Source organism: Vanellus vanellus, assembly GCF_965231255.1.
Source record: "Vanellus vanellus genome assembly, chromosome: 4".
NCBI classification, from domain to species: domain Eukaryota; kingdom Metazoa; phylum Chordata; class Aves; order Charadriiformes; family Charadriidae; genus Vanellus; species Vanellus vanellus.
Genome location: NC_138909.1, coordinates 65,771,876 through 65,799,324, shown reverse-complemented (window position 1 = coordinate 65,799,324; position 27,449 = coordinate 65,771,876). Strand labels below are relative to the sequence as shown.

The following is a 27,449-nucleotide window of genomic DNA, read 5'->3' as shown; positions in this document are numbered from 1 at the left end:
AGTTAAGCTTCTTTTAATAGTGCTAAATAAGACGACTATGCTATAATATTAGGCTGAAACGTCTACTGTATTTTAGTAACGAAAGACAGATGGAGGATATAGAGAATGTAGAGATCTATCATCCCACTCTCAACATAAATCGGTAAACAGGAATTTAATTCTGATGTAGTAAACAGGAGGAAAACATGTAAGAAATTTAATAACAGACATCATGATCACAACAGAACCACATGTAAACCCTGTTAAGATGTTGAAATCCATTACATTTCATACACTCCTGTACTGTAAGCCATCTCTATAAACATATATGATACATCATCTCATCAGAGGGATTTCAAACTGTCCTACAAAAAGCACCCTAACATTTATGAAAGCTGAATATGGTAACTTTACAATTTGTGCTTGCTTGCACTTCCCTCAGGATGTATGACAGTACAACCAGATCAAGGAATCTGATCTTCACGGCACTTGGACTCTGACTTGCAGTCTAGAATCCGGAGCGTGGACAAAATTCTGCAATCAGCAAGAACACTGGTTCCATTACTGACCTCCGTCTGAACTCATAGCATCCTTCTGAAGCAAAAAAAAAGCTATTATCCACTTCTTGTGGACAAGAAACCTAAAGCATAATATTGAGGGCATGTCTACAATAAGACACATCTGAACCTATGTTAAGGAACGCTGATGAGAACACCCTGTTAACCAGGTTCTGTATTTCTCATGGATTCTTTCTCACATGGATTCTTTCCACCCTTCCCTTAAATACAAATGAAAATATTTGATTAAAAAAAAAAAAAATCAAAAAACAAAAAACAGCACAACAAAAAACAAACCTCCCCAAAAAACCCACCCCTGAACCCTCCCCACATGCACTTTGATGTGATTTAATTATTTTACAATTATATTGACTCATTTGCAGGTCATCATGAAACATGGACTGTCTAGAACTAGTCCAAGACTTTGAACAAGTTTAAGCCCAGGACACAGAGAGAGTATAATAACACTGCATCATGCAGTACTACATCACGCAGTAATGTAATGAACTAAATTGTATTACTGGATACTATGCACTGTGGATAGTAGTTTGCAGTGATTTTTATTACCTCTGCTCCATACTTTAGATGCTAATCATTTATTCTGCTTAAACTCTAACAATAGGTCATCAGTGTGCTTCTGTTCCTTTGTCTGTACCTTTCTTTTCTTTCTGTGCCTGCAAAATGCTAACACATCATTTAATAATGAACTGCCAAGAAGATAGGAAAATGTTTACCCAGAATTTTCCAGTCTGAATATCTTTCTTTTAAATTCTCTTAGCCCCCTTTAAGGCTGTGTGATAAACCCTTAAATTCTCTTAACCCCCTCTAAGGCTGTGCTATAAACCATGAATCTTTTCATAGCTTGGATCATTAATGAGTAAGTGTATTCCTTCCTTTAAAAAGAGCTAGCAAAGGCGAAACATTGCCTCATTTTCCCCCTTCACTGTCAATTACACACAAAGTCACAGAATAAGCTTCTCACAAATCAGACATCCTAGCTCTTGAATTATGGAAAAGTAGAGAAGACGGGCACTATTTCACTTGTGCTCGAAAAGCTTAAGCCTCTTTTGGAAAGAAAAGGTTTCATGAAAAACAGAGGATTAGTCATAAAACTGACATTTCTTCTGTTTACTCTTTAGAGCACAGGTCAGACATAGGTGTTTGACGGACTGATTCCGAATTTAGCTTGAGATGTTGATTCAAGGAGACAGAAATCAGCCTGATTTGGGGAATGTTCGGGGATTTGGGGTTTTTTTTGGTTGGCTTCACTTTGTCATTGTTATAACACAGAAAAGATCCCTCTTTGGGGAAACGGTTTCCAAAATGTCGTACAGACATGTACTGCTGTTCTATGGGACCAGGAATTTCTGTCAATGAAGATCTTTCCTGTCTTCACTGTCTTACCTTTCACCGTATATGCTCAGACCTCCAAATAGTTAAGGGTTTATGGAAGAAGTTAATTATTAAAAAAAAAAAAAAAAGAAAAACACACACGAAAACCCCAAAACAACAAGAAACTAATAGTAAGCTACTTCTAGATTTCCAACACTTTCTGCAACCCAGCAGAAAGAACAAAATTTAAATAATGTTCAGCCTCCATGTTTTCTTAACATTTGACCCCTTAGTGCACAGTAGTATCTGACTCCTACTATATTAGAAAAATAAACTGGTTTGGTGGGAAGAACAGAGACTGAAATAAAAATCTAGAAATCTTCACAATGCCACTGCGAAGGTGAGACTAAAAACTCAGAGCGTGATAACTGGGATTAGGATACAGATACTATAGGATTCCAATGTTCCTTATATGTGAGTAAAATTCCCATACATGTCAGTATATATATCCTACTTACTCCTCATGAAAAGTTCTCCCTCAAAAAAAAAAAAAAAACCAACAAAAATTTAAAAGATTGACTTCATTCAGCTCTCAGAACGGCTCTTCATAAAGTCAACACATAGGTGATTATTTTAAGGTTCACCAGATTAATTTATTTCATCAGAATCTTTATGTTTAAATAAAAGAAAATCTGGGGAGAGAAAAAATCACAGGTTCTCTTTGTTTTATTCCTTTATTTCTTCACATTAGTTAGCTAGCCTATGCTTCATGTAAGAGCCTTTCAAAATCATTCCAAATATAAGCATGGAAAAAAAAGTAGGCAGTCCTAAAAGCATAGAAAGATACAGCTTTCCTTTCTATATCCCCCAGTGTCCTAAAAGTGCACTGCTTTCGATGAAGAGGAAGGTAGAGAGCATCACTTTTCCTTGACAAAGTTATCCCAATATATTTTTTCAATTATTTAATAAAAGACTTTGCCAGAAACTAGAGGGCTGGAATGATTACAAAACAGCTCCTCTTTCTGAGTTCTGAAGAAAATTCTAGGGGGTAAAAAAAGAAACAAAGAAAGAAATGAGAAAAAGACAGAACTCTGAAAGTTCTCCTTTTCTACGAGAATAGCCCTGCTTAAATGCTAGGCCTTTCCTTTGGGAGGCAAAACAAATCCCTGCAGTTTTCCACTCCAGAAAAAAAAAAAAAGCGGTAGGCAGAAAGATGAGCTTACTACAAGCTGGATTTCCTTGTCTCGTGAGATTGTTCCTTTTCCTCCTCCAGATTACAAGCTTACGACGCCTTCAACATGGGATACGCATTACAACCTATCAAAAACTTACCGCGGTCAATAGTCAGATTGCCTAATTATTGAGCTCGACATTCCCTGACAGCCTATGCCTCTGGGATCTGGGAATCTTTCTTACCAATCTTGTGATGAACTATAAACTGTTGATCGCAACCTATAACGCCTGCCTTGTAAATAAACAAACTGCCCTCTCTATATGTTTTTTAAAAGTTTGAGGTGAATCTCTATCACGTCAAAAATAAGAAAGAGAGCAAAATGTTTTCTTCAGAGATTCGAGGACTCTGAGACATGCCCTTGGTCCAGATTAGCACAGCTTTGATGATATTCTGAAAATGCGAAAAAAAATTACCAGCTCAGTGAGGATTTTAGAAAAGCTGGAGATGGATTTCCTAGAACGATAAAGATATAAAAAAAAAAAAAAAATAGGTACTAACATTTCTAGACATGTTCTTATTCAATCGCTTCCCTTGTTCAGGACTTTTTCTACTGCATACCATAGGATTTCTTTTCTCTGCTATGGCAGTGAAATTTGATCAGAAATACTACAGATTCAGCATTCGGATGCTTTGTGTCCTGCTGTCTTACAGTAGACAGCTTCAACATGATGCCTAATTATTACCGAAATCCCTGTTTCTACCCTTAAACTAAAAATGCAGTTTCTGATTTGAAACACTTCTACCACACTACGAATACTGTGATCTCAAAATGGAAGACATGATCTGCCACATTTTGATTTATGTAGAAGTAGTTGGGGGGTATACTTTTAGGCAAAACTTTCAATTTAGACGTTAAATGCTAAGGTGTCTTTGAAAAATTTTAAAAATAGTCTTCAAAGCCTGAAGAGTCCTCCTGACTTTTTTAAATCCAAAACATGCTACGGTATTTGTTGACCTGTTGTAGAGGACCTTTCTGTATGTGAATACGTGTCGTATGCACAATAGCATTCTGCACATAAACTCCTAGTGTCCCTCAATGTACGCGTTACGGAACTCGCTAACGTTGAGAAGAGCTGTACATTCCATTGTGCACAAAGAAACCTTCTCAGACATATTACTGTTAGCATTAAATTAGTACAAAAGATTATTAGCAGTAATGAAAAAATGTTTGATTTTCAGTGAAGGCAAGATGTATTTCCCGACTTCAAGTTTAGGGGCATTTTCTGACCATCTCTTACACTGAATTTATCAAGCTCATAATGATAAATGCATGTTGTCATAATCTTTCACTGTCACAGCGTACCGCTGCCCTAACAGCATCCACTCTTGTAAAACAGAACTGCAATCAAAAAGTTCAAAATTAATAGCTGTGAAATCTCAAGCACTCATAAGCATGTGTTTTTATCACTTCCATGCTGTGCAGATCGGGGACTCTTGTTATTTATTATTTGTGACAGTGAACAATTCCCACTTGCTTTAGTGAAAACCTGAAGAGCTGTTTGCATAGCTCGCAAGGTGAAAAAACAGATTTCAAACCCTTGGAAGCATTTCACAAGAGCAACGTACACAGACCAGACGACAGCTTTCTTTCAGAGCACTATGACGTGCTGACTACAGTAGGTGTTATTCTACCCTCTACGTACCCCTCGTTTAAAAGCAGCTCTTACAGTACGTTCCGCATCTGTGAAGAGCCTGAAATGATGGAGCCTTGGTACAGGACAGGGGCTCCTACGTACTCCAGTAGTCACCCTCCTCATCTTCACGCTGGAAAAGCGTGATTTTTTTATAATGTCTTAATGCGGGAATCTGCATGTATGGTATAAAGTTAGTACGTGGTCTGCAACTGATCCCGAGAGTACTCTGGTCCCCGCACTCGCCACCGCCAGCCCACGCACCACCAAGCTGGAGAGAAGCACTGCTTCCTGCCGCGATTTGTCACATACCTTCCTCTCCCCTCTAAGCCAAGCAGTAGAATATGTGATTTTATGGGTAAATACTTAAATAAGCATCAACAGCACTTTATCTCGTAAAGAAGAGACCGTTTCAAGAGGAGAAGCTAAAAAAAAAAAAAAAAAAGCACGACTATTACATTTTCCTGGAGATTTTTCTTTTCTTCATTTCTTTTCAGAAATGAAACGCAGAGATAGTATCTCCAAACAGTACATATTTCAAATTAGAAAGGAAAGGTTAAAGATAGTAACTGTAACAGTATTACAAAATGTCTCCATCTGATTTAATATTAACATACAGAGGGAAATCTATCATAGATCAGGACAGCGAGTAAGATTTGCCTGTGGGCAGCACTATTATCAGCGCACAATTAGTTGCAGATCGGAGACACCGGCCTTAGATCTGTTCTCATGCCAGTAATCTGTTTCCTAGCTGATTGAAAACCAACGGCTCTTGATGAAATGCTATTTATTTAGCTGCAGACAATTTGATTAAATGTAAGGGTAATAATAACAAAACTAGCAATGCCCAATGCAACACGAAATGGCGTAGGTCATATCTTAATTGAGACGTTTCGGTGAAGAATATGAAATTATGAAATGAAACAGGATATGTTATACGAGAAGCTTTTATGGCAAAGTCATTTTCTTTCGATTAAAAAAAAAAAAAAAAACAACCCACACATTGTGAATGCTAAAAAGAAGTCTTTTCTACTGTCAATTACTATAAACCCATCACAAAGTATGAATTCTTAGTCCTTAATGCTAAGTCTTTCAAATCCTTAGACTTATTTCATTTATTTTTTTCTTTGATAACAGATGGATTTTCTTTTATCCTTAGTAATTTGCATCAATAGTAGATCATGAAGTCTTATAAATACATAAAGCCTTTTAGAAACATTTGATAGAGTGACACTTTAGCCAGTCCTTTCATATTTCTGTAACACTAATTCTCCAGGAAGGTTACTGTATAATTTTGAAGGGTTCAGTCACTTTATATAATTAATTAAGAACTAGTAAAGAAAAAAAACCCCATAAATTTAGCATTTGAGGTTCCTAGGCAGGTGCACTAATATTCAGTATTAGAAAGTCCAAATGAATTTTCAATTCATTCAGCAGTGTTTGAAGGGCCAATTGAATATAACATCCTCCAGTCTCCTTGAACGTCACATAAGAGATAAAATATTTCACAATATAATGAAAACAAAATCTTCTTAATTTATGCCATACAGAGGAATTTCACACTGTTGCTTATCTTTTCCTCTGCACTAAAGAACAACCAAAAATATCCAGAATACTAACAACAGTTAACAAATAAATATTTGAAGAACCGGTGTTGCACAAAAAAGATAGGACAAATTATGTAAGTGTCCAGTGATCCCTGCAAAACACAGAACGGCAAAGGCAGTGCCATTTTGCAAACACTTAAGTTCCCTTCACTTCTAAACTGAACCTCTCTCAAGTATTTCTTTTAATCCACGTAAAAAAAAAAAAAAAAAAAAAAAAAAAAAAACAAAACACACACCACAAGCAGCAATGGTTTTAGTAACCCACAGTTCCACGTACGGACTTAGAGAATTCGAACAGGATGAGTTACCGTGCTGCACCAACCTATACTGGTTCGGGATCCGCTCAGGGGAGCTGCCAGCGTCAAGTCGGACCCTACTGAATGAACCCACGCGTGACATAAAGCCACGTCCTGGTGAAACACCTACTGCACCTCCATGGTAGGTCTTTGCCATTTCTGTAAAGTACTTAACTCCCATCTGCAGTGTTGTTAGATATTTCAGATGTGCTATTCTATTCTATTTTATATGTATACAGTAATAAATCGGGTAAAATACGTGATGCGGACTATGCGTTGTAATTTCTAGGAAAAAGACTCGTAGTTGAAAGCCACCACGAAAACGGGTACTGCTCTGTTTCACACCTGTTGCTGCCGCTTTTACTTGTATGAATTAACACCTGCTCTAGAAATAGCTGAGTTTTATTCATATTCGGAAAAAATCCATTAAAACAAAGTGACAGATTCAGGCCCTTAAGTTGCAGGAAGCAGAATAAATCCATCAGTATACAGTCAAAGCAGCCTTCTGAGTGAATTTTCTAAATCTACATGACAGACTTACCCAAGATCTGGGCTGAGGTTCAGTGGCTGAGCATGTAGTGACCTGTCTTAAGTAGAGATTTCTAGTTCCCAGTGTGATTATTCCTCGTGCAAAAAAAAAACCTCACAACCTTACTTGGAAATGAAACAACTGCTTCTCTCTCAAAGAAATCAATTACTGTCCTTCTGTAAACTTGTGCTGCAACTGGAACATAATTACATGCTCATTGAAAATAGCATTTTTCTGATTCAACAGAATGATGGATATCCTCTCTCACTATCACACAAGGCCCACGTTATGTCATTATAACCAATTTAGAACACATGGATGGAGATAAGAAAACTGATTCACCATTTCATTACTCAAATTTTATGACAATGTAACTTCACTTAGAACAGGAGTGACATGATGGAGAATGAGACCAAACGTACATTGAAACCAGAAGATATAAAAGTTTTTAACAGTAAAGGTGGTAAAACGGGGACTTAAAATATCACTGTGAAAATGGTGGGGCCAGGTGAAGGAACTAATACTTTAATCTGCTGTTGTTTTATTATCTATATTTCTGTTCTTGTCTTTCACCTTCAGAAAGCTTGCCAACTACTGAAGTATTTTCTCTCGTTAAATATAGCGTTTCAAAAAGGAGTCCCAGCTAAATGAAACAGATTTGCCAAAGCAAATGGCTACATTTCATCTGAGAGAGAAAGTTTTGCATTACAAAGTGGATAGGAATTTTCAGGCCAAATGTTTCCCATAAGTAAGCCTACAAGGGGTAACACACAACTCCACGAATAAACGCCGTGACATATCAGGTAACTGAACAAAGGTAGTTTGCCACATATGCTCTGGCTGTACCATTAGTTTGAGTAAGACTGTATTTAATGCCAATATCATACTTTTCGAAATGTCATTAAAGCCCCATCATTCCCAGAGCCTGTTACAAAGAAAATTTTACATTTGGATGTAATACCTGAGCAAAACCTACTCTGTTATTTTGAAAATTATACTTATATATATGCTGATAAGTTAAATGTGGGAGATTTGATGCGTAACATCCAAACTGATAAAATGATCTTCTGTATCTATATTTTGCTTTAATATAAAGCAGTCTCTGAATATTATACCACCTGATTTAACTTGCAGTGATTGATATTAGTTACATTTGATTGACCTTTGTTGAGCTACCTGTAGTTTCACCGAACACAAGATAAACATCTGCCTGAGAGGTTTGAAGACTAATGGAAATTCAGTTAAGCTAACTGCTGTCAGTATTGTTTCTTTGAAAACAGAAACAGTTTCTATCAATTCAAAAATAACTTCTTAACCTCACACCAGTGTATATATGTAAACATATATCCTCAGGTGCGCGTTCTATTAATAGGCACGTGTATGGCACACACATTTGAAACTTGTGCTTACGTTCTTACTGGAAAAATAATTTTCAACCTCGCCCAAATGCGCTACGTTCACAGAGTGCCTAATTTTATTTTAATTATTGTTTCTTTAAGAAAACCAAAGGATTTAGTGATTGCTTGGCCTTGAGCTGCAGCTACAGAAGACTGCCCCAGAAGACAGCCGGGTCTTGTGTCATATACTCTGTCTGTGCAGCTCTGTGCAGGTATCTCAGAAACCTTAGGGTATCTAAAGTGACACGAGGATGCGTATGTTTAGACAGCTGAATCACGCCCGGAACACCATGACAGTCTCCATAATTTCCTTTAGTTCATTTTTCAGCATAACACTGAACTCGGAAACCCAATGCTACATCAAGTTGTATCCCTGTAAAAGTATTGCCCTGATAAAGGATATTTTCCCCCAGGGTAAGTCTCTTGAGAATGCGTTAAAGCAATTCTGCCTCACGTGGATTTGGTACCCAAAGGAAGGAGGGGCTACCTCTCATATTTTACGCTGTTCCAGGGCTGAAAAGTCCTTGACATCTATACACGGTTAGGCAGAATAAATTACAGCAGCCCCTCCTGCTTCGCTCTGAGAAGAGCTACCACAGAGAAAACACTTGGCAGACACCACAAAAGGCACACACTTCCTTAGCATCCTGGCCACGACCCCAGTCAAGAAACTGTTCTTCGGGGAGTTTAGGGGTGACTCTCCACAGTCATCATGTGACCATGTAATGCAGGGATTTTTATCCTGTCACGTGACAAACATTTTGTTACTTACAATATGGTACCATAAAGGAATTGGATCAGACAAGGCTGCGAGATAAAATTCTTTCTGAATTTATAGCAGATGGAAACAGTATTTCTGTATTCCAGTTCTACCACATATTCTGTGAGTGGTTTTCAGCTAGCACCTACCTTCTGTACCTACTTGTAAAAAATTGGCTTTACGTTATCTATAATTTGACTTTATACTATCTGTAGATAAGGAAAGACCCTATATCAAATACTTTGATAAACATTCATTTTATTGCTTCCTAATACTACAGGAATGCTACTTGCAACAACATCTTTCTTTCATTCAGGGATTACAAAATCAGCCATTAGGTTGCTGGATTCAAAACATAAAATCTGTAACAAAATCTCATCTGATGAAATAGTGTTTGCCTTCAAAAAGTATACTCTCTTTTGTCAGTAGTTAATAAGGTAAATTAAATTTTGAAAGACAAACATACCGCTCTTCTTCAGCTTTTAATAATTGTATCGGTTGTGATCCACTCTGAGTAAAATCAAGCAATACTTTTGGGGTTATGCTGCAGCATTTTACAAGCTAATGATTGCAAAACAGCCGTGTTACCTAAATGAGACGATTGTTTGATTGATATAAACAATAAAAAAAGAAAGCACACCACTTCTACATACCTTTCAGTTTTAAATGTGACCAGAATATTTTTTCTGTTCAAACTTCTAAAATCCAAAACTTTTACTCTTAACTTATCCCATCTTCTCCTTCCAGGAAAAAATAATAATGAAGTGGTTCCTCCACATTGCTCATCTCTTTTATATATCAAACTTATTCCCTAATTTTTGAAGACAGTCAAAAGCTGCTCTTAATTGTAATTTTACAACATTTGTCAGTGAAAATGGGTACATGAGTGAGCAAATGGCTCGTGTTAAGCCCCGTTTATAGGACGACTCCAATGTGTGTCACTGGCGTCATTCAGGAGCTTGACTAACTGGTACTTCGGTATAATCACATTTTGAGATTTTTACATCTGTTCATGACCTGCTCTCAGTTAAATATTTATAGAGGAAATTGCACTAAAATAAGAAATGAAGAAGTTTTAAGTCCTCCTCTGTCTTTTTCTGTTATTGTATATCACATTTTCGATGCCCCAACTACTCGGAGTTACTCCAGAATTAGTGTGATATTTGGTTATCCACAACAGCAAAATAAAAGTGACCTTGGGAAGTCTCTGTTGCCTGAAGTATATGGAAGGCAGTAAGTCAGTCCTGGCTTTTCATATGTGTATGTTCTCTACCTTCTCCATAGACTTTTTTTCGTAGAAGTCAAAACTCAAAGGGACGCTGTAATTTTATCTCATCTGCTGTTTTACTCAGACCTTAAATTCACAAATTATTTTTACTTACAATCAATTAAGGTTACAAATTTTCAAACAGTGCAACTTAGTACAAATAAGAAAAAACATGAAAGGATACAGGATGTGGGTGAATTTCATTTTTACTATTTACCTAGCGACATGCACTTTGTAGGCTAGAGAGCTAGCAAGGCTTGATAGGACTGAAAAGAAAGTTGAACTGAAAGAAAATAATTTAAAATATTTTTAATAACAGTATTTTAAAAGTTCTCCTTATACTGCTACTGGGCCATGCAGTGTGCACGGTTAGAATAACTTGAATTGCACAGTCCATATTACCAAAATACTTTTCATTGAACTGCCCAGTCAATAAACTTGACGTACACCCATATGATGAATGTCGGAGTTTCTTTTAAAGTCTTGATTTGAAAAATGAAGTAATGCAAATTTATATTAAAAAATAACGATAATTTAAATTTGTCTTTTGATTCTGAATAGTAACTGTTGGTCTATTTTTTCTTGTTTTAATTATTGATTAAAATGAATATGTAGTAAACACTAGCAAAGTCCAAAATCTGATAACGGGCAGACAACAAATCTACTCTTCTAGGAAAATAAAATCAGGGGAGAAAAATGCAGAAATAGCATTGCCTGAGCACACAGTGGGATAAAAACACCTCAAAAGGTAATACATAAAAAAGGAGAAGTGTAGAACAGAAATTACATGGAACACATTACATGCAACCTGAGACTGAAGAAAGGAAACTGTTTTGCAGCTCTGACAGTTTCTAAATATGTGTTGGAAGCAGACTTGCCTAGATAACTTAGAAAACCAGCCTGCTAAATTTTGTACTGAATTGCTTATACGTCTGTATCAATATTTCCTGTGTACATAGTCAAAGAAAACGAAAATGATGCGTCCTGTTCAGATTGGTAATTAAATACTAAAATGTGCAGCAAATATAGTGAAGAGTTCACAGTGCTTGTGAAGCATTTAGTTAATTGGCTCATAAGCACAATGCTAACTGCTTCTGAAGTCTGTTGATTTTCTTTCGTATTTTAACACAAAACCAATTTAATAAGTTTTACATCTCAAAGTAGCCCAGCAGATCACTTGCTACAGAAACCTTCTATAAGCTTTTGAAAGAAAAGCCTTAAAAAGAAAATGTGCCTGAAGCTGCAAGACAGGTATTTCTCTGAAACATGGCTGACAGTCGGTCAAACTAGCCAATATCCCAAATATCAGAAAATAAGGCAACTGAACATAAAAGAAAAAAAAAAAAAAAAGAAAAGAGAAAAAAGGAAACAAAAAAAAAAGAGGGAGAAAGAAAAAGAAACACTCAGAAAGACGCAACTACAATACAAAGTCTGACACAGCACCAGTCAAACTGCTAACCATGGCTATAACCCAGGTTCATACCGGTATGTACGATGCCAGCGAGCTGTCTGAGTGGATATATCAGATTCTATCCTTTTAAAGATGCTTCTTGCTACCCCTTGCCTCTAACAGTACAGTTCTTTATTTATTCAGAGCATGAATCCTCCTTTACTCAGATCCTGTCCCTTTTGGCTCTGTACGTCTCCTGGGAGTGCAGAATGATTCAGTGGTAACTTAGTCATTTGCGCACTGTACAAGATGACTTTACTGAAGAGGCAAAAAATAAAGGCTGTACTTATCAGTGGAACACTTTGTGTTAAATATAGATAATGAAAGCATCAACAATCCATCTATTTCATGTTTAATTAGCCCCTCTTTCATCATAATTTGTTACTGAAGGTCAAATGTGGGTCACTTTTAAAAACTAATTGTAAAGTATTTAATATAATGCAAATTGAGAACAGAAAATTGAAATATACTTCTGTACACTTTGCACCAAACAGTATTTAAAATTAAATGTCTGAAAGAAGTCGCCAATGTAAACGTTTACACTTAATGACAATGTTCCCATTTTTTTCTCTACATTGCACTTGGTGTTACCAAAACATTGTTATTTTTCCTATTATTATATATTTGCTTAGCTGAAAGTTGTGAAAAACTTTATTCTTGAGAGTTGTTTTGTGGTTTGTCTTTGAAATAAGCCTCTGTGTGTATGTGTGTGTCTGTACATAAGCAAGAAAAAAGCTTTTCTGCCTGATTAAACTGATTGCCCCCTTAATGCATGAGGTTTGGGTCCTATTAAGACTGCTGGTTTTATGTGCATATTTATGGGGAAACGGACCCATTTAGTTTATAGATTCAATTCACATGCATGATATCAACTAGTCAAAATGGTTCTACATTGCAACGGACTGATTAATGTTTGAAATGTTATGAAACAAATTAACAGGCTACCATACGAAGAACTTTTTTCAAAAATTAATTCCTACATATTTTACTTTCATGGAAATAAGACTTTACAGGAAACGCATCTAGTTTTGACTAGTGTGTGAACACACTCTGGGGTGATAAACATTATTCTTCACTAAACAGTACATTTCCAATGAGAAAAGGCATAGGGATAATCCAGAAAGGATTACAGTATTGCCAGAAAGCCAATACCCCAAGCAAAGTAATAACACTCCTCAAAAATTCCTGTACTCGTTCTGCTAATTCTAATGATGGTGACCAATATCTCCTAAAAAAACCAACCAAACAAACAAAAAAAAAACACAAAACAACCAGCAACACCACAACTGCAGTGCTTTAAGTAGTCAATAATCATTGTTTGTTGAGCAGAGCAAGTGAAAAAGGAACCAAGAGAATACGATGGCCCAAAAATGTAAATATATAAATAGAGTTTTTAAAAGGCCCACCCTTCAGAGAGTGGTTGTTAACATGCTGATCTCATATTCCTGATTAAAAGTTTCAGTGAAATAAACCTGCTCATATGCCACTATTTTGCACTGTGAAAGAAAGGGGGAAAATGAGCATATAGGATAAACGTATATCTGTAAGTAACGTGAGAAAATAAACAATTCTTTACAATTGAAATCTATGCTTAGAATTATGATTAAGGATTAAGGATTCCTCTTGGGCACTGAGCTTTCCTTATCTTTGGCTGCCTTTGCTGGAAGTTAGTGGTATCCAGGCTCCTCACAGGCAACGTGCAGCACCTGGAGGGTTCAGATTTTAAATCTGTGATCCAGAAAAATACTTGCTTAAACTCATCCCCATTCAGCAAAATACTTCTGTACCGCTTTAACTTTTGGCAAGTGATTTAGACTTATGGAATGCTAAGTGATTTAAACATTTGTTTGCCATTAGGTAGATGTTAGTGCTTTACTGAATGGGAGAAAATCGATAAAAGGCAGGCTAAAAGAATAGTTCAGAGTAACACCATGCTAAATAAGACAAGAATAGAGGTCAAACTCGTGAAAGATCTTCTCAAAAAGTGATGGTGAAATGTCAGAAGCCTACTGAATATAGAATTTAGTTTTAAACTTTGCGTAAAACACCTGACGTCAAGAAGGAGGAGAATTACAAATCGTTTGTAGTTTTCTCCACTGAAGTTCTCCTATGCAGTACTGTACTAAACAAGGTGTATTTGGGAACTCATATAAGAAATTCGATGCATTACCTTAAAAAAGGAAGTATCAAATAATCAAGATGAAAACAACTTGTATTCACTGGGGTACACCAGTCGGTCACGTAAGTAGAGGCTTTACTTCCTGACTGCTGTGTTGTAGATATACAAAAGTATCAATTACCAATTCTAATTACACTAATGGGAAATTAGCATTGCTCTCATCTCCAGTAACTTAGAGCAGGTACGTTCTGCCGTGCCCACTTATTTGTTCTAAAACTTTATACACCTTCTAATGTCTCCTTAGAACAAAGGGAACTGCCAAAGAGTAAAAAAAGGCGGCCTCAGAGATTTCAGCCAGTCTCCCTAGCGTGGTCCCGTCAATATGCCACTGGTTCCATTTCACGTGTACAGCTGAACTATGAAACCATCTGATACCCACCACACCAGAACCCTTTATCTGCAACCGCCTCACATTTCTCTCTAAACAAGGCGCTGAAAGAGAGCTCCACGTGGGTTTGGGTGTCGAAAATCATCGTGTGGTTTGCCTGAGAAACTGAGGAATGCTGCACTGTCAGTGTTCGTGATGTGAAAAGTCTACGTATGGTTTATGCAAAGACGTCTTAATGTCCCTACTATTATGCAAAAGCGTGAACAAAGCCATATACATACGTCACTCAGCAATAAGCTGGCAAGTACCCACAGGAAAGCGGTAACAGAAGTTTCGTGCCTGATAGTCTCTCCCATACAGTCTGTTATTTAGCACTACCTTTACTGTTTTCTTGGACACTCTCCTTAACTTGCGTGCGTGCTTTACAAGTGTGCAACTACTTTCTGCATATTCAAATCTAAAAAGACAAGGCATTACAATATTGACTATAAGCTGCTCAGGCGAACTAACCTTCGTAACAAACTAAATATTTTGCAAAGGAAAACTATCGACACTGAGGAATTGGTTTTGTAACAAACTAGATAAATAATGGAGCAATTCAGCATGTACTTCTTTCGGTTTGGCTGTTGCAAGTAAAAGTGTAATAAAGCCATTTCCTTCTACTGATGAGTCTTCTAATGTATTTTATATAAAAATATATTCTTGAAAAATGTCGAGGAATTCAAAACATATTATAATCTTAAATATTTTTTTATCAAACAAAATAGTCATTTGTATGGTGTAATCTTTTACCATTCCTACACTTAGCATGCAAGTCATTCTTTTACACTGAAAATAAATTACACTTTGACAGTTTATAATTCATACGTTTAGATGAATCGCAGCAGCAAGAAAGAAGCAGTATCTGATTAGCATATGTTCCACTGCTACTTTGTTATTCCGGTCTTCAGTAAAAAGGCATAATCTACTATGTGCTTAATAAACCTTAGTAAATGGAAGCTTAGGAACTTTTTTAGTACTTTGTATTTTATACAGACTATTTTCAAACTGAAATTATAATGTACTCTCCAGGAGAGAGTTAATGAAATGTATCACCCAGAAACTACTGTGTCAAAAGTTCTATAAATCTGTATCCCTTGTAAAACAACATACACAAAAATACTGGCAGATAGTACATCAATCACACCTTTTTTCTTTTTTTTTTTCTGGTGATCTGGAAGACTGAGTGGCTCATACAATTCATTTTCTTTTACAGTATTTTAAGTATTTCTGAGCAGAATGCAAGTACTGGCAACACATTGTAAAACTTCAATTGTAGTAGACTAGCAGACGTTTCAAAGTATAAAAAAAAAAAAAGCCATAGTGTATCATATTCGCATGTTAATAAGTTGAAAAGAAAGCATTTTTTGTCAAACTAGTCAGAATTCCCCTGTTCCAGACTTGGCTCTGTATTTACATGAATCAGCATTCATTTATCTCTATGTTCTTGTGTAACACGCCATGTAGCTGAAGAAACATTCAGAATATTATCTTACATGGAAAGATGTAACGGAAGTCACCAGGTGTCAAGTATCTCATTTTACTGTCACCCCAAAAAGTACTCCCCTAAAGAAAAGTGACCTCTGTTCAGACTACGTATGTGTCTTATAAAATAAACGAAACAGACGCTTTCACTCCTGAGCTTGATCCTCCTCTGTGCTATCCCTATTTTATTTCAAGGACTGGTAAAGAGGTCCATCACCAGTTTCAGGCTCTCGGAGCTTCCCTGAACCCATCTCCGCCAGCAGAGCCGAGACCAGAGCCGGTCCCTTGCGGCACACAGCGCTCTGAGAGGTCTCAGGGCAGCCGCGCTCTCTCCAGACAGAGCTATGCAGCAGCTGGGCTGGCAAATTAGGGCCTCTCAACTTGAATGAATGAATTTCATGTGATATACAAGGGGTGGGGGGTGGGGGGGGAAAAGAAAGAAAGAAAGAAAGAAAAAAAAAGGCAATGAGAATATACTGGGGTGCGATTCCAAACTCCCTAACGCTGCTGTGTATTCAGAGCAACTGCTGCAACGAGTGCAACCTCAGTGGTGTAAATTAGAGGGCAGACAGGCTTTGTAGACTATTTAAGCGTTTTGGTCCTCATGAACGACCTGGCGATTACAGCCGTGAACGCTTCAGCCCGGCGGCTGCAAATCCGCCCTCACCCCCAGCTTTTAGGAGGCGGCAGGCGGGCAGCAACCCCCTTGCCCCAAAACACCCGCCTACCGCCGCCAAACTTTCCTCCTCCGCCGGAGCTCGCTCTCCCTAAGGCTGGGAAAGCACCACGGGGGAGGGGGAAAGTACCCGCTGCGAGCGGCATCGGCCGCGGCAGGCGGTGCCGGGGGCGGGGGGGGGCGGCAGCACCGCGGGGGCGGACGGGGGAGCGCGGCTCCGGTCAGGACTCCCCCCCGCCGGGACTGGCCTGCGGGTGGGCGGCTGATAAAGGCACCTCAGGTTGCCTTACAGCTCGCCGTCTGGGCTGGCGACCGAGTTCCCCGGGCCCGCCCCCCGCCCCCGCGGCCGGCTGCCGTTGCGCCTGCGGGGGGGGCGAATGGGGGGGGGGGGGGGGGGGGAGGCTCCGCGCTCACCGCCTCGACGGGGCGGTCCCGCCGGGGCGACTGTTGCAGGGGCTGGTTGGCTGCCGGGTCTGAAAAGCGGAGGGAATGACCAAAATGATAATAATAAAAGATGTCTTGACTCTCCTTTCCTGCGTGCTGTGTGTCGGTCCGGGCACCTGACTGCCTGCGGGGGGGGGGCGGGGGGAGGGGGATACCAGGCTGAAGGGGTCATTGAACCTGCCGGTGGTGCCTGCTTGTGCCGCGGGGGGAGGCGGGCACCGCCGCTCTCTCACCCGGGGGGTGGGTGCGGGGGGGTGCGGGTATGTGTGTGTGCGTGTCGGGGGCTGCGCGGGCGGGGGGGCAGGGGGGTTGCACGGACCGCGGCGGCGCGGGGCGCAGCGCTCTTACCTGCTTGCTGTACTTGCTGCTGGCCTGGCAGCTGTACTCGGAGCAGTGGTCCGACCCGATGGAGATGTTGTCGCCGGCGCCCACGAAGGTGTTGGCCGGGGGCAGGTCCTGCACGGCCTGGTGCTTTTTGCCGGCGGTGGGGGACTGCGGGTGCAGCTGGACGGTGGGTAGCGGCGAGCTCGACTTGTAGTGCCTGGCCAGGTCGGGGCTGCCCGGGCCACCGTTAACTGAGCGGTACCGCCCCATACCGGGGCTGTCCGAAAGCTTCTCATTGACACTGTCGTAGCGCTGCCCGTTGGGCTTGGAAGCCTCGACGGTGACGATGCTGCTGTAGAGGGGCTGCTTGCCCTTCTTGCCTTTCTTATCCTTCTTTGGCTTCTTGGCCTTGTCGTGCTGCTGTGGGGTGAAGAAATCCTCGTGGTCCTTCTTGCCAGCCTCATAGCCATGTTTGCTCTTGGAGCGGCAGTAGCGGGCCATGACCACCACCAGGATGAGGAGGATGACGGTCATGATGCCAGCCACCACGCCAATGACTATGCTAAGCCGCTGCTTGCTCAGCTCGTAGCTGGGGTCACCGGCGATGTCCTGGGCCAGGGGAGTGTGGAGGCTGCGGGCCACCTGGCTCTCCACCACAGTGGCGTTGGACAGGCTCTCGTTGACAAAGACGTGGAGCAGGGCAGTGGTGGACTGGGGCGGCTGCCCACTGTCATTCACCTGCACCACGAGGCGGTGCAGGCCATAGTGCTTGGGGGCCAGCTTGCCCACCAGTGACACCACACCACTGGCCGGGTCGATCTCAAAGAGTTTGAAGGGGTTGCCCCCGATAATGCTGTAGTTGAGGTCGGCGTTGAGACCAGTGTCAGCATCAGTGGCAACCACCGTGGCCACCACGGTGCGCATGTTGCTGGAGGGTGGCAGCACGGTGTAGGAGCTGTTGCTAGGGAAGGTGACTGTGGGCGCGTTGTCATTCTCGTCCATCACAAAGAGGGACACGGTGGCCGTGGCAGAGCGTGGTGGCTCACCTCCATCCACTGCCTTCACCTTAAAAGTGTAGCTGGTCTGCTGCTCCCGGTCAAAAGAGACAGTGGAGAAAATGGTTCCGGTGTCATTCTCAATGGAGAAGATGCCAGCTGCCTGGTCATGGTCACCAGGCTGGATGGAGAGGCTGAGCTCTGCATTGCGGCCCTTGTCGAAGTCCATCACAGTCACCATGCCTACTGGGCTATTGGGCTGCAGGTTCTCCTTCACGTAGAAAGTGAACACGTCCTGCATGAAGCGTGGCTCGTTGTCGTTGCGATCTGCCACCCTCACCACCACCGTAGTGGAGCCCTGCAGTGACGGCACGCCCTTGTCCCGGGCTGTCACCTGGAACTCGTAAGTGTCACGTTGCTCACGGTCCAGCACTGCCTGCACCGACACATCCCCAGAGTCCGGGTCAATGCTGAAGATGCCGCCCGGTGCCTCTGAGGAGAGGGGTGAGGCCTCCAGGGAGTAGGTGATCTCAGCGTTCTTGCCACTGTCTGCATCCGTGGCGACCACTGTGGCCACCCTCTCACCAGGCAAGTTGTTCTCTGGGAAGGAGACCTCCAGCACAGCCTGGCTGAACACAGGAGGGTTGTCGTTAGTGTCCCCAACCCGCACCAGCAAGGAGTTGTTGCTGGACAAGCTGGGGCTGCCTGAGTCCACGGCCACGATCACCACGTTGTAGTCGCGGACAGCCTCATAGTCCAGAGGGGCTGAAGTATGGAGGAAATACTTGCGCTTGTTCTGCGGCTCCCCTTCACCCTCGCTGGCTGGCTTGAGTTGGAAGGGCACGTCGCCCACCACGGTGCAGGTCACCACCCCATTTTCACCTTGGTCCCGGTCCGACACCTGTACCAGGGCGATTGGGGTATCCACCAGCACGTCCTCGGCCACGCTAGCCACCCCGTCCCGGAGCGGGATGCGCCCTATTTTCCGGATGTCGATGGTAGGCACATTGTCATTCTCATCACGGATGTTCAGCACGACCGTGGCCTTGTCTGTCTTGGGGGGCTGGCCCCGATCTCGGGCCATGACGGTGAAGCGAAGCTGGTTCACCTCCTCCCGGTCGATGCGGTGCAAGACGCTGAGCCAGCCGGAGGTCTCGTCCAGCCTCAGCAGGCGCCTGACGGACTCTGTGGCCGCTCCGAAGACGTACTCGATCTGCCCGTTCACCCCCACGTCCAGGTCGGCGGCTCGCAGCTGCAGGATGGGGGTGCCGGGGCTGCTGTTCTCCGCCAGGTCCGCCTCGTAGACGCTCTTCTCGAAGCGGGGGCTGTTGTCGTTCACGTCGGTGATCAGCACCCTCAGGATAGCCTGCGAGGAGCGCGCCGGGTCGCCGCCGTCCCGTACGCGGAGGCTGAGCTCGTAGGAGTCCCGCTGCTCCCGGTCCAGCGCCCCCTTGACGATCAGCTGCGGCTGCTTCTCCCCGTCCAGGGTGTCGGCCACCTGCAGCTCGAAGACGCTGCTGCGGGCCGCCGCGTCCGCCTCCTGCCGCCGCTTGCTGCCGCCGGGGTAGAGGGCGCTCTCGGAGGCCGCCGAGGCCGAGCCCCCCCCGCCGCCGCCGCCGCCGCCGCCGCCTCCGCCGCCACCGCCACCGCGGCGGCCGCCGTCCCCGCCGGGCTCCTGCAGCAGTTCGTAGCGCTCGATGCCGTTGCGGCCGAAGTCCCTGTCGGTGGCGGTGGGGAGCAGGTAGAGGGTCCCCACGGGGCGGTTCTCCTCCACGGTGAGCGTGAGGACAGGGGAGGGGAAGGTGGGGGTGTTGTCGTTGATGTCCAGGATGATGACCCGGCCCTCGAAGAGGTCCACCCAGCTCTGCGAGGGGCCGATGACCGACACCTCGAAGTCCAGGAAGCACTCGTTCTCGTCGAAGATCATCTGGCACTGCGGCAGCTTCTCGCGGTCGATGCGCCGCTCCGTGGTGCTCAGCTCCCCGGTCATGTTATCGATCTTGAGATAGTCGGAGCCCGATTCCAGGCTGAATGTCACCTCTCCGGAGCCCGTCACGATTCCCAGGTCGGAAGCCACGTTGCCGATGCGGATGTCGGCGGGTCCCTCCTCGGCCAGCCGGTACCTCAGGAGCTGCTTGGCCGCTGCCGGGCTGACCCAGAGCGGCGGAGGCAGGAGGAGCAAGAAGCAGAAGCAGCAGCAGCAGCAATGCACAAAGCCAAGAAGAGTCCGCATCTTCCTCATCTTCCTCGCACCGACACCCTCCCCCCCTCCCCTCACTCCCACCTGCCCCCCAGTAAACTCCCCCGATAAGCCAAGAGAGCGGCTGAGCGTCCGGGTGATCAATTATAAAATCCTTCTGTTCCTGGAAACTTATTGTCTCATGGCTGGTGCAATCGGTGGTCAAAACCCTGCTGCTGGCTCCTCTGCTGCTCTCCCTGCCTTCCAGTTGCGATATACTTACAGTTCACGGGACAGTGTATTTTGCTTTTTAAAGATTCATCTCGGTAGACAGGATGGGATTTTCCTCCTCCTCCCCCTTCTCCTCCTCCTCTCTGATTTTACTGTAATCACTTTGCAAGGGTTGCAATAAGAGCAGGAGAAGCACTGCGCGATTCGAAGCCCCCCAGGTCGTCTTCTTCGACACTAGAGTTAACTACAATTCACACACTCTCCCTCTCTTTTCTCTCTCTCTCTCTCTCTCAGCCGTTTACGACCGAGGCATTAGCTTTATTCTTCTCCCTCTCTGCACACACAGGGGAAAAAAAAAATAATGTGATTCGCTTTATTCAAAGGGCTTGTGTCCGGGAAACTCCAAATCCTCTTAGCAATGGGCAGTTCTTAAAAATAAAATAATTTAAAAAGGTAAAGAAAAAAATAAAAATCCCAATAATGTCGGTAGCTGCACAGCTGATAGGAGAAGAACCCCGTGTATTACAGAGCAGTCCACAGAATATCCCCTTTGGTTGGCAGAAAAGCACCCAAATCCATCTTCAGAGATCGCTTAAAATGTTCAGCTCTTTCTCCGGAGAGGATTTTTTTTTTTTAACAACTCTGCGCAAGGTCATTAGTCACAAAGCAACGATACAGAAACTGCAGAAGCCGTTTGCCCAAATTTTGCAAGGCTGTAGATATGAGCATACACACACAACAGTCCCAAGTTTGTTTTTGCATCCGCAGTTTGTGTGTGTGCCTTACCTGCATTTGCACTGCATGTGTTAGAGCAATCTGGATCTGCAGCACTGAGAGCGATTCACAAATGAGATTGCAGTCAGTCTCTCTCTCTCTCTCCCTCTCTCTCTCTCTCTCTCTCCTCTTCCTTCCCGTCCCAATGCAGGTAACCAGATCTGAACTTGATCCTTTCAGTTCAAAGGTTAGCAACAAAACTATGTGTCCAAAGGCGATTATTGGTCTCTCGTAAATACACCCGGAGCGGAACAAGATGTAACTGGATCCCCCACGTGAATTAACACAGATTCTGAATTACATCCATATAAGCGGAATGGCAGAGGGGAGGGGAAAAGATCCGCGACGCGGTTAAAAAAAAAAAAAAAAAAAAAAAAAAAAGAGAGAGTTCTATTTGCAAATAAAATGATATCAGTCAGTTGTTTCCTGTGATCCGCACCGCCACGGTGGGTGAAATCTGCAATTGTGTATTCCCTCCTGTGTCTTTCAGAGAAGTGTGGCTCAGGCGCTTTCACGGCAGAGCGGCTTGTGCTTTAAAATGTTGAATGGCAACTGAGAAGCTTCCCACTCGGAAAGGAAAAAAAAAAAAAAAAAAAAAAAGAAAGAAGAAGCAGTCAGTAAACCGGCAAGTTTGCCCAAAGTGGTGGGAGCTGCTGAAGCCTCTCTCGGTAGCTCTTCCCTGACGCTGCAGCAGCAGCAGAGCCGCCTGCGCTACACACACACACAGAAAGAGAGAGGGAGAGAGAGAAAGAGGGAGAGCAAAGAGAGAGCGAGCGAGAGTGAGAGAGAGAGAGAGGGAGGGAGGGAGGAAGGGAGGGAGGAGGAGGAGGAGGAGGAGGAGGAGGAGGAGGGAGGACGAGTCAAGCGCTGCACTCCAGAAAGCCCAGCCTTACCCTCTGTCTCTGCTGCTGCTAGTGCTGCAAGTGGGATAGCTGCTCATCACAAAACACCAGTTCAGTCCTCAAAACCGATCCTCATTACCGCCCGAGTGTTGCTGCTGTTGCCTCCTTAAACCCGTGATCTGTAGTAATTCTCTCCTACCCTTTTCCCTCCCCACCTCCGCTGTAGACTGTGAACCGAGCAACGATTTTTAAAGCAAATGTTTATTCGCCTTTCTTTTAGGCAGAGCTGGTGCACGTTCGGGGCTCTGCATTTTGCGGAATCACGCTGGTAAGAAAACTCGTTTCGCACAGATTCTCACCTTCCCCTGTCGTGTCGGTGCTTTTGTGAAATAGCTGCAGTCACTGTAACTGCATAAAACTCCAGGGAGGAAGGGGGGCTGCCTTAGATCTCAGACTTTCGTCCTGTTTCCCACTGCTGTTTGAGCCTTTTGGTCTTTGTGTTCATGTTCTTCCTATTACCATGATTTGAATGTGTCTTTTCAGCGTGTTTGTGGGTTTCCTAGGAGAAAAAAAAAAAAATCCCTCGGAGAAGATGATCAAGGAAGGGGGCGAGAGGGTTAGTAGAATAAACACATGTAAGAAGTAACAGATTTATTTCCGAACAGAGACTTGCTGCTTCGATGATTGCTAAAATGTAGCGTCACCTACCTGGGTGAGTGGGAAATAAACTTTAACGTTGAAGCTCTCCGCTCAACTTTGTTTATTCTAGCGTCCCTAGTTCGCTTCTCCTCTTGCCTTTGTGCCATTTAATCGCCTGTGGCGTTTGCGTGTCCCTGTCCCCGCGCCCTGGGTGATGCCTGGCTCCTGTACCTGCCCTCTCCGCTCGGATCCCGGAGGGAAAAGAGGGAGACTCCGCTAGGCTGGTAGGAGAGGGAGGACCTGGGCGAGCGTGGGGCAGCCAGTGGGAAGAGAACCAGTTTGTGTGTGTGTGTGTGCGCGCAGCAAAGTGGTGGTGGGGGGGAGGAAATCCAGCTGCTCTCTCTCCCCCAGTGAACACATGTGGGAAAACAAGTTGCTGCGGGTTCTGTGTGTGCCTGTGTGCATTCCTCGTTTTAAATGGTTATTTTGAATAAAGACGCATGTCGTGAAATGTCTCTCTTTCATCGCGATGACATATTTGAGCGAAAAGCGGCCGGATACGTTGAGGTGGTTCAAAGCAACGGTCACAGCGTGTCTTTGTCGTTTGGGGCGGTGAGTGAACGTGGGAGGGAGGGAAGGAGGGAAGGTTGCCACCTCTTTCCTTGGGGAGTCCAGAGGCACAGAGGGGCAGAGTCGCGCCGCGTGGAATCGGCGCTGGGGAGCGAGTGGCTGCTCCCAGCTCCGGAGGGCTGCGGGGCTGCTCCTCCTCCGGTGGCGGCGGCTCTCGGCCCCGGCCCCGGCCCCGGCCCCGGCCCGTCTCCCTGCCTCGCCAGAACACGCAAACCCTCCCCCGCCGATGCTGGAGAGACTCGGCTTTATATCTGCAGCATCAGCGAGAAAACCCGGCTCGGCGCAGGCTCAGTGTTCACCGCCGCAGTCCCGGACGGAGGAGGGGGGCTCGGGAGCTCAGCATCTTCGCAGCGGGTTAAGTAGGATTAATACCAAATCCCTATTATATTTGCCAAGCAACTTGAATTTATCAAAATTCCCCCTCGCTGCTCTGGAGCTTCGAGAGGAGGAAATTTTGCCCACAGTGTAAGATCCAGACATACCAGTACGCAGGAATACCAGCATACTGCATTACACTGGCTCCCCGCACTAGCAATACAATCGCAACCCCAAGCTCCCGCTGTTCCCTTCCCTTTGTGCTTTTAAACGCAGCCAGGAAACTTAATGTATTCGCCAGGGGAGGGGCGGGATGAAAGCGCTTTTAACCTCCCCGCCATAAACTTTAATCGGATTCCGGGCTGTTGCACGGCATGGACACCTCGCCTCTTGTCTGAGTCTCCTTCCCCGTTGTCTCCCATGTCTACTTCTACCACGCTCTGCCTTGCGAGAGCCTCTTTTCAAGCGAATGAGTGATTTCTTTCTCTTGCCATGTGCAATCGCTCCCCCCTTCCCTTCTCTTCCCTTCCTACCCTCGCTGGCCTCTCTTACACACACTACGCCTTTCACATGCGGTCTGCGCCCCCCCCTCGGGCCCCCCTCCCTTTCTTTTTCCTCCTTTTTTTTTTTTTTTTTTTTTTTGCAGTGTCTTCACATGCAATCTCCCTCTGAATGTGCAATGTCTTTCCTGCTCGGGAGTGCTGCGTCCTTCACAGTGGATTGGTTCCTCTTTCGGAGCAGAGGTAACGGCCCCCCCTCTCCCCTCCCCTTCCCCCCCCCCCCCCCCCCCCCCTTTTCCTATCATTCCCCCTTCCTCCCCCTCCTCCTCCTTTCCTCCCCCAGGGCAGGCGGCCGGCGTGGGAAATGGGCCCGACGTGCGCTGCATGGTGGATGGCCGCGCTGCTCCCGGTCCACGTGCCCCGGCTTGCCGGGAGGGGGACGGGGCTCTGCTGCTTGTGTGTCCCTGTCCGTCCGCCCCCCTCGCCCCCCCCCCCCCCCCCTTCTCATCCCGCCCGTCCGTGCGGAGGATGGCGGGGGGGGGGGGGGGAAGAGGGGAATCACTCCCGCCCCCTCCCGCCGCCACCCCCGGCCTCTGGGTCCCGCCGGCAGTGCGCGCCCAGCTGTTTGGGTGTCGGTCGGAACAAGCCCAGCTGTTTCAGGCGGGGGGAGGTTTGGTCCTCTTGGTCAAATCTGTTGCGCAGTGTAACTCCCCCCCCCGGTCCCCCCTCTCCCCCTCCCCCGTCCCCCCGTCCCCCCCCCGGATGTACACAGACGCCCACACGCCCTCATCCACGCCACGACATTTGTCCTCCTGATCTGGCGAGATCAAGTGGGGAGCGGGATCGCAAATGTAATCGGCTGTAATAAATAAAATAGCCCGAGATGCTGGAGATACACGGAGGGGAAGTAAGAGCTTGTGTCCTTAAAGGGAACATCTGATAAGGCCACCGAGGTGGCATCTCGCGTGTGGGAAGGAATCCGTCTTGCTGACATTCGCAGCCTGCTGTACGTGGGGAAATCCTAAAGCAGCCCGGGAGCTCCCCCAGCATCCCTGCATCCCCCCCCGCAACTCCCTTTCCGATGCTCTGCAGCGGGGCTGTGCTGTCGTTGTAGCTGCGGATTGGAAAGACGGGGGGGCAAGGGGGGATGGGGTCATCGCTAAAATATGCAGATGCAATTAATGGCTAGTTTATCTGCATTTCGTGGCGGAGCCCGGTTTCTGCCGCCGGCGGCCGAACTCGCCTCCGCGCTTGGCGCTTTCAGCCCGCGACAATTTGTTTCTCGCAGTTTAGGAATGTCGGTGGCTCTCACTGGAAAATTACTTGTGGGATCTGCAGTGGGAATCCATCTCGGGTTAAAGAGAGACAGATTATTTAAATATCTGTACCACTCTATACATATATTACCTATTACTACCGGCGCGCACACACGCGCGCACACAAATAAAGAAGCTCCCCAAGGAAAAAAAAAATATTCAGGTGGGCTTGAAAGTAACATATTCATAATAATACGAAGAAAAGGTTAAATACAGTAAACATGACAGCAAATTCGAAAGCAGGGAAAAAAACAAGGACAAAAGCCCCACATAAAGCAGTTAAAGCCATTTGACGGAAAGGGAGAAACTAACTCAAGAACTCCACCAAGGGACAAACAGATGAAATGACACCACAACAGCACTAAGCCCTGGATGACCTTTCATCTTTCTGAAGTGTCGTGCTGATCCGGTGCAATTCCGTCGCGATCCCTTCACCTCCCTTCCCTCCACGACCTCCCCCCTGACCGCGTCCGAGCTCCCTCCGCTCGTCGCAGGGAATATACTGGGAGGTCGCCTGAATTATAGAGGGTGCTGACACTTGCCCGGTGTCTTTCACAGCTTTGCAAATCTGCTTGCTGTGTAGTAGCATGTAATGGGCAGAAGTGATTAAATTATCCATTGCAGCAACAGCCTTTCTGTTGGACATTAAAACTTAAGAGTTTAAATAAGGAAATCACAGATATAAGCAGATAAAAACTGCACCTGTGCTTATTTAACCCCACCAGCTAAGCATGGAACCATTTACTTGGTTTAAATCCTCTCTCTTTTACTCTCCGTGAGAATTTTGGACTAGATAATGCACCATAAAAGTTACTGATAGAGCAAAGATAATCTGTGTTGGATAACAGTGGTTAAATCTCACATGATTATAATTGCTCATTCTTAAAGCAATATCTGAGGTCTGTTCAAAATAAAAGGTTCTTGTGCAGTCAGGATTCCACCAGCATTTCTGAGTTCTCACATTTATATAGAAGGATGAAAAGTAACATTTAGCAAAAGTGGTTGTGATTTTGTTTACTAGAATATCTGCAGTGTATATATATTCCTTACAAATCACAATGATTAAGTTTGAGGTTTTCTTTTTTTTTTTCTTTTTGAAATGACATTATTCTATAGAATCTGTTATGAAAGGTTTTTTACAGAGTGGGTTTTTTCCCACATGTTAACAAAAACTCCAACCATTCAAAATCATGTAGAAATGACAGACAGATTATGCTTAAAATCAGAAGGAAAAATTAATGAAAGGTCTTAAAAAAGCATATGAATTTTCATGAGGGAAGGCAGATTTTGCTTAGATTTATGCTTCATAGGCAACTACTGGCTTTCCTGGATTTGCAGAGATATAAATGAGTGCTGCACCCAGCCCCATCATTTTATAATTTATTTTTTTAATTCAACTGTTGTTCAATTTCTCTAATGCAAAGTAAACTATAGGGGGGGGGGAAGGCATTTAAAGTGAGTTTGGATGAATTCCTATTAAAATTAGAGGGAAATTATGAATCATTAGTATAAAT

The 27,449-nt window shown here is 44.3% G+C and overlaps 1 protein-coding gene across 3 annotated transcripts in view; it reads right to left on the bottom strand.

Annotated features, from left to right (window-relative positions):
- The window catches only part of PCDH7 (protocadherin 7), a gene marked incomplete at its 5' end in the record, with an annotated part of 284,465 nt that extends 263,714 nt beyond the window's left edge, over positions 1-20,751 (bottom strand). For all 3 annotated transcript variants that reach the window (XM_082482800.1, XM_082482801.1, XM_082482802.1), the window contains one exon: positions 17,539-20,751. In XM_082482800.1, the coding sequence (XP_082338926.1) occupies positions 17,539-20,751 (3,213 nt within the window). The remainder of the gene's footprint in view (positions 1-17,538) is intronic.
- Positions 20,752-27,449: the final 6,698 nt, after the last annotated feature.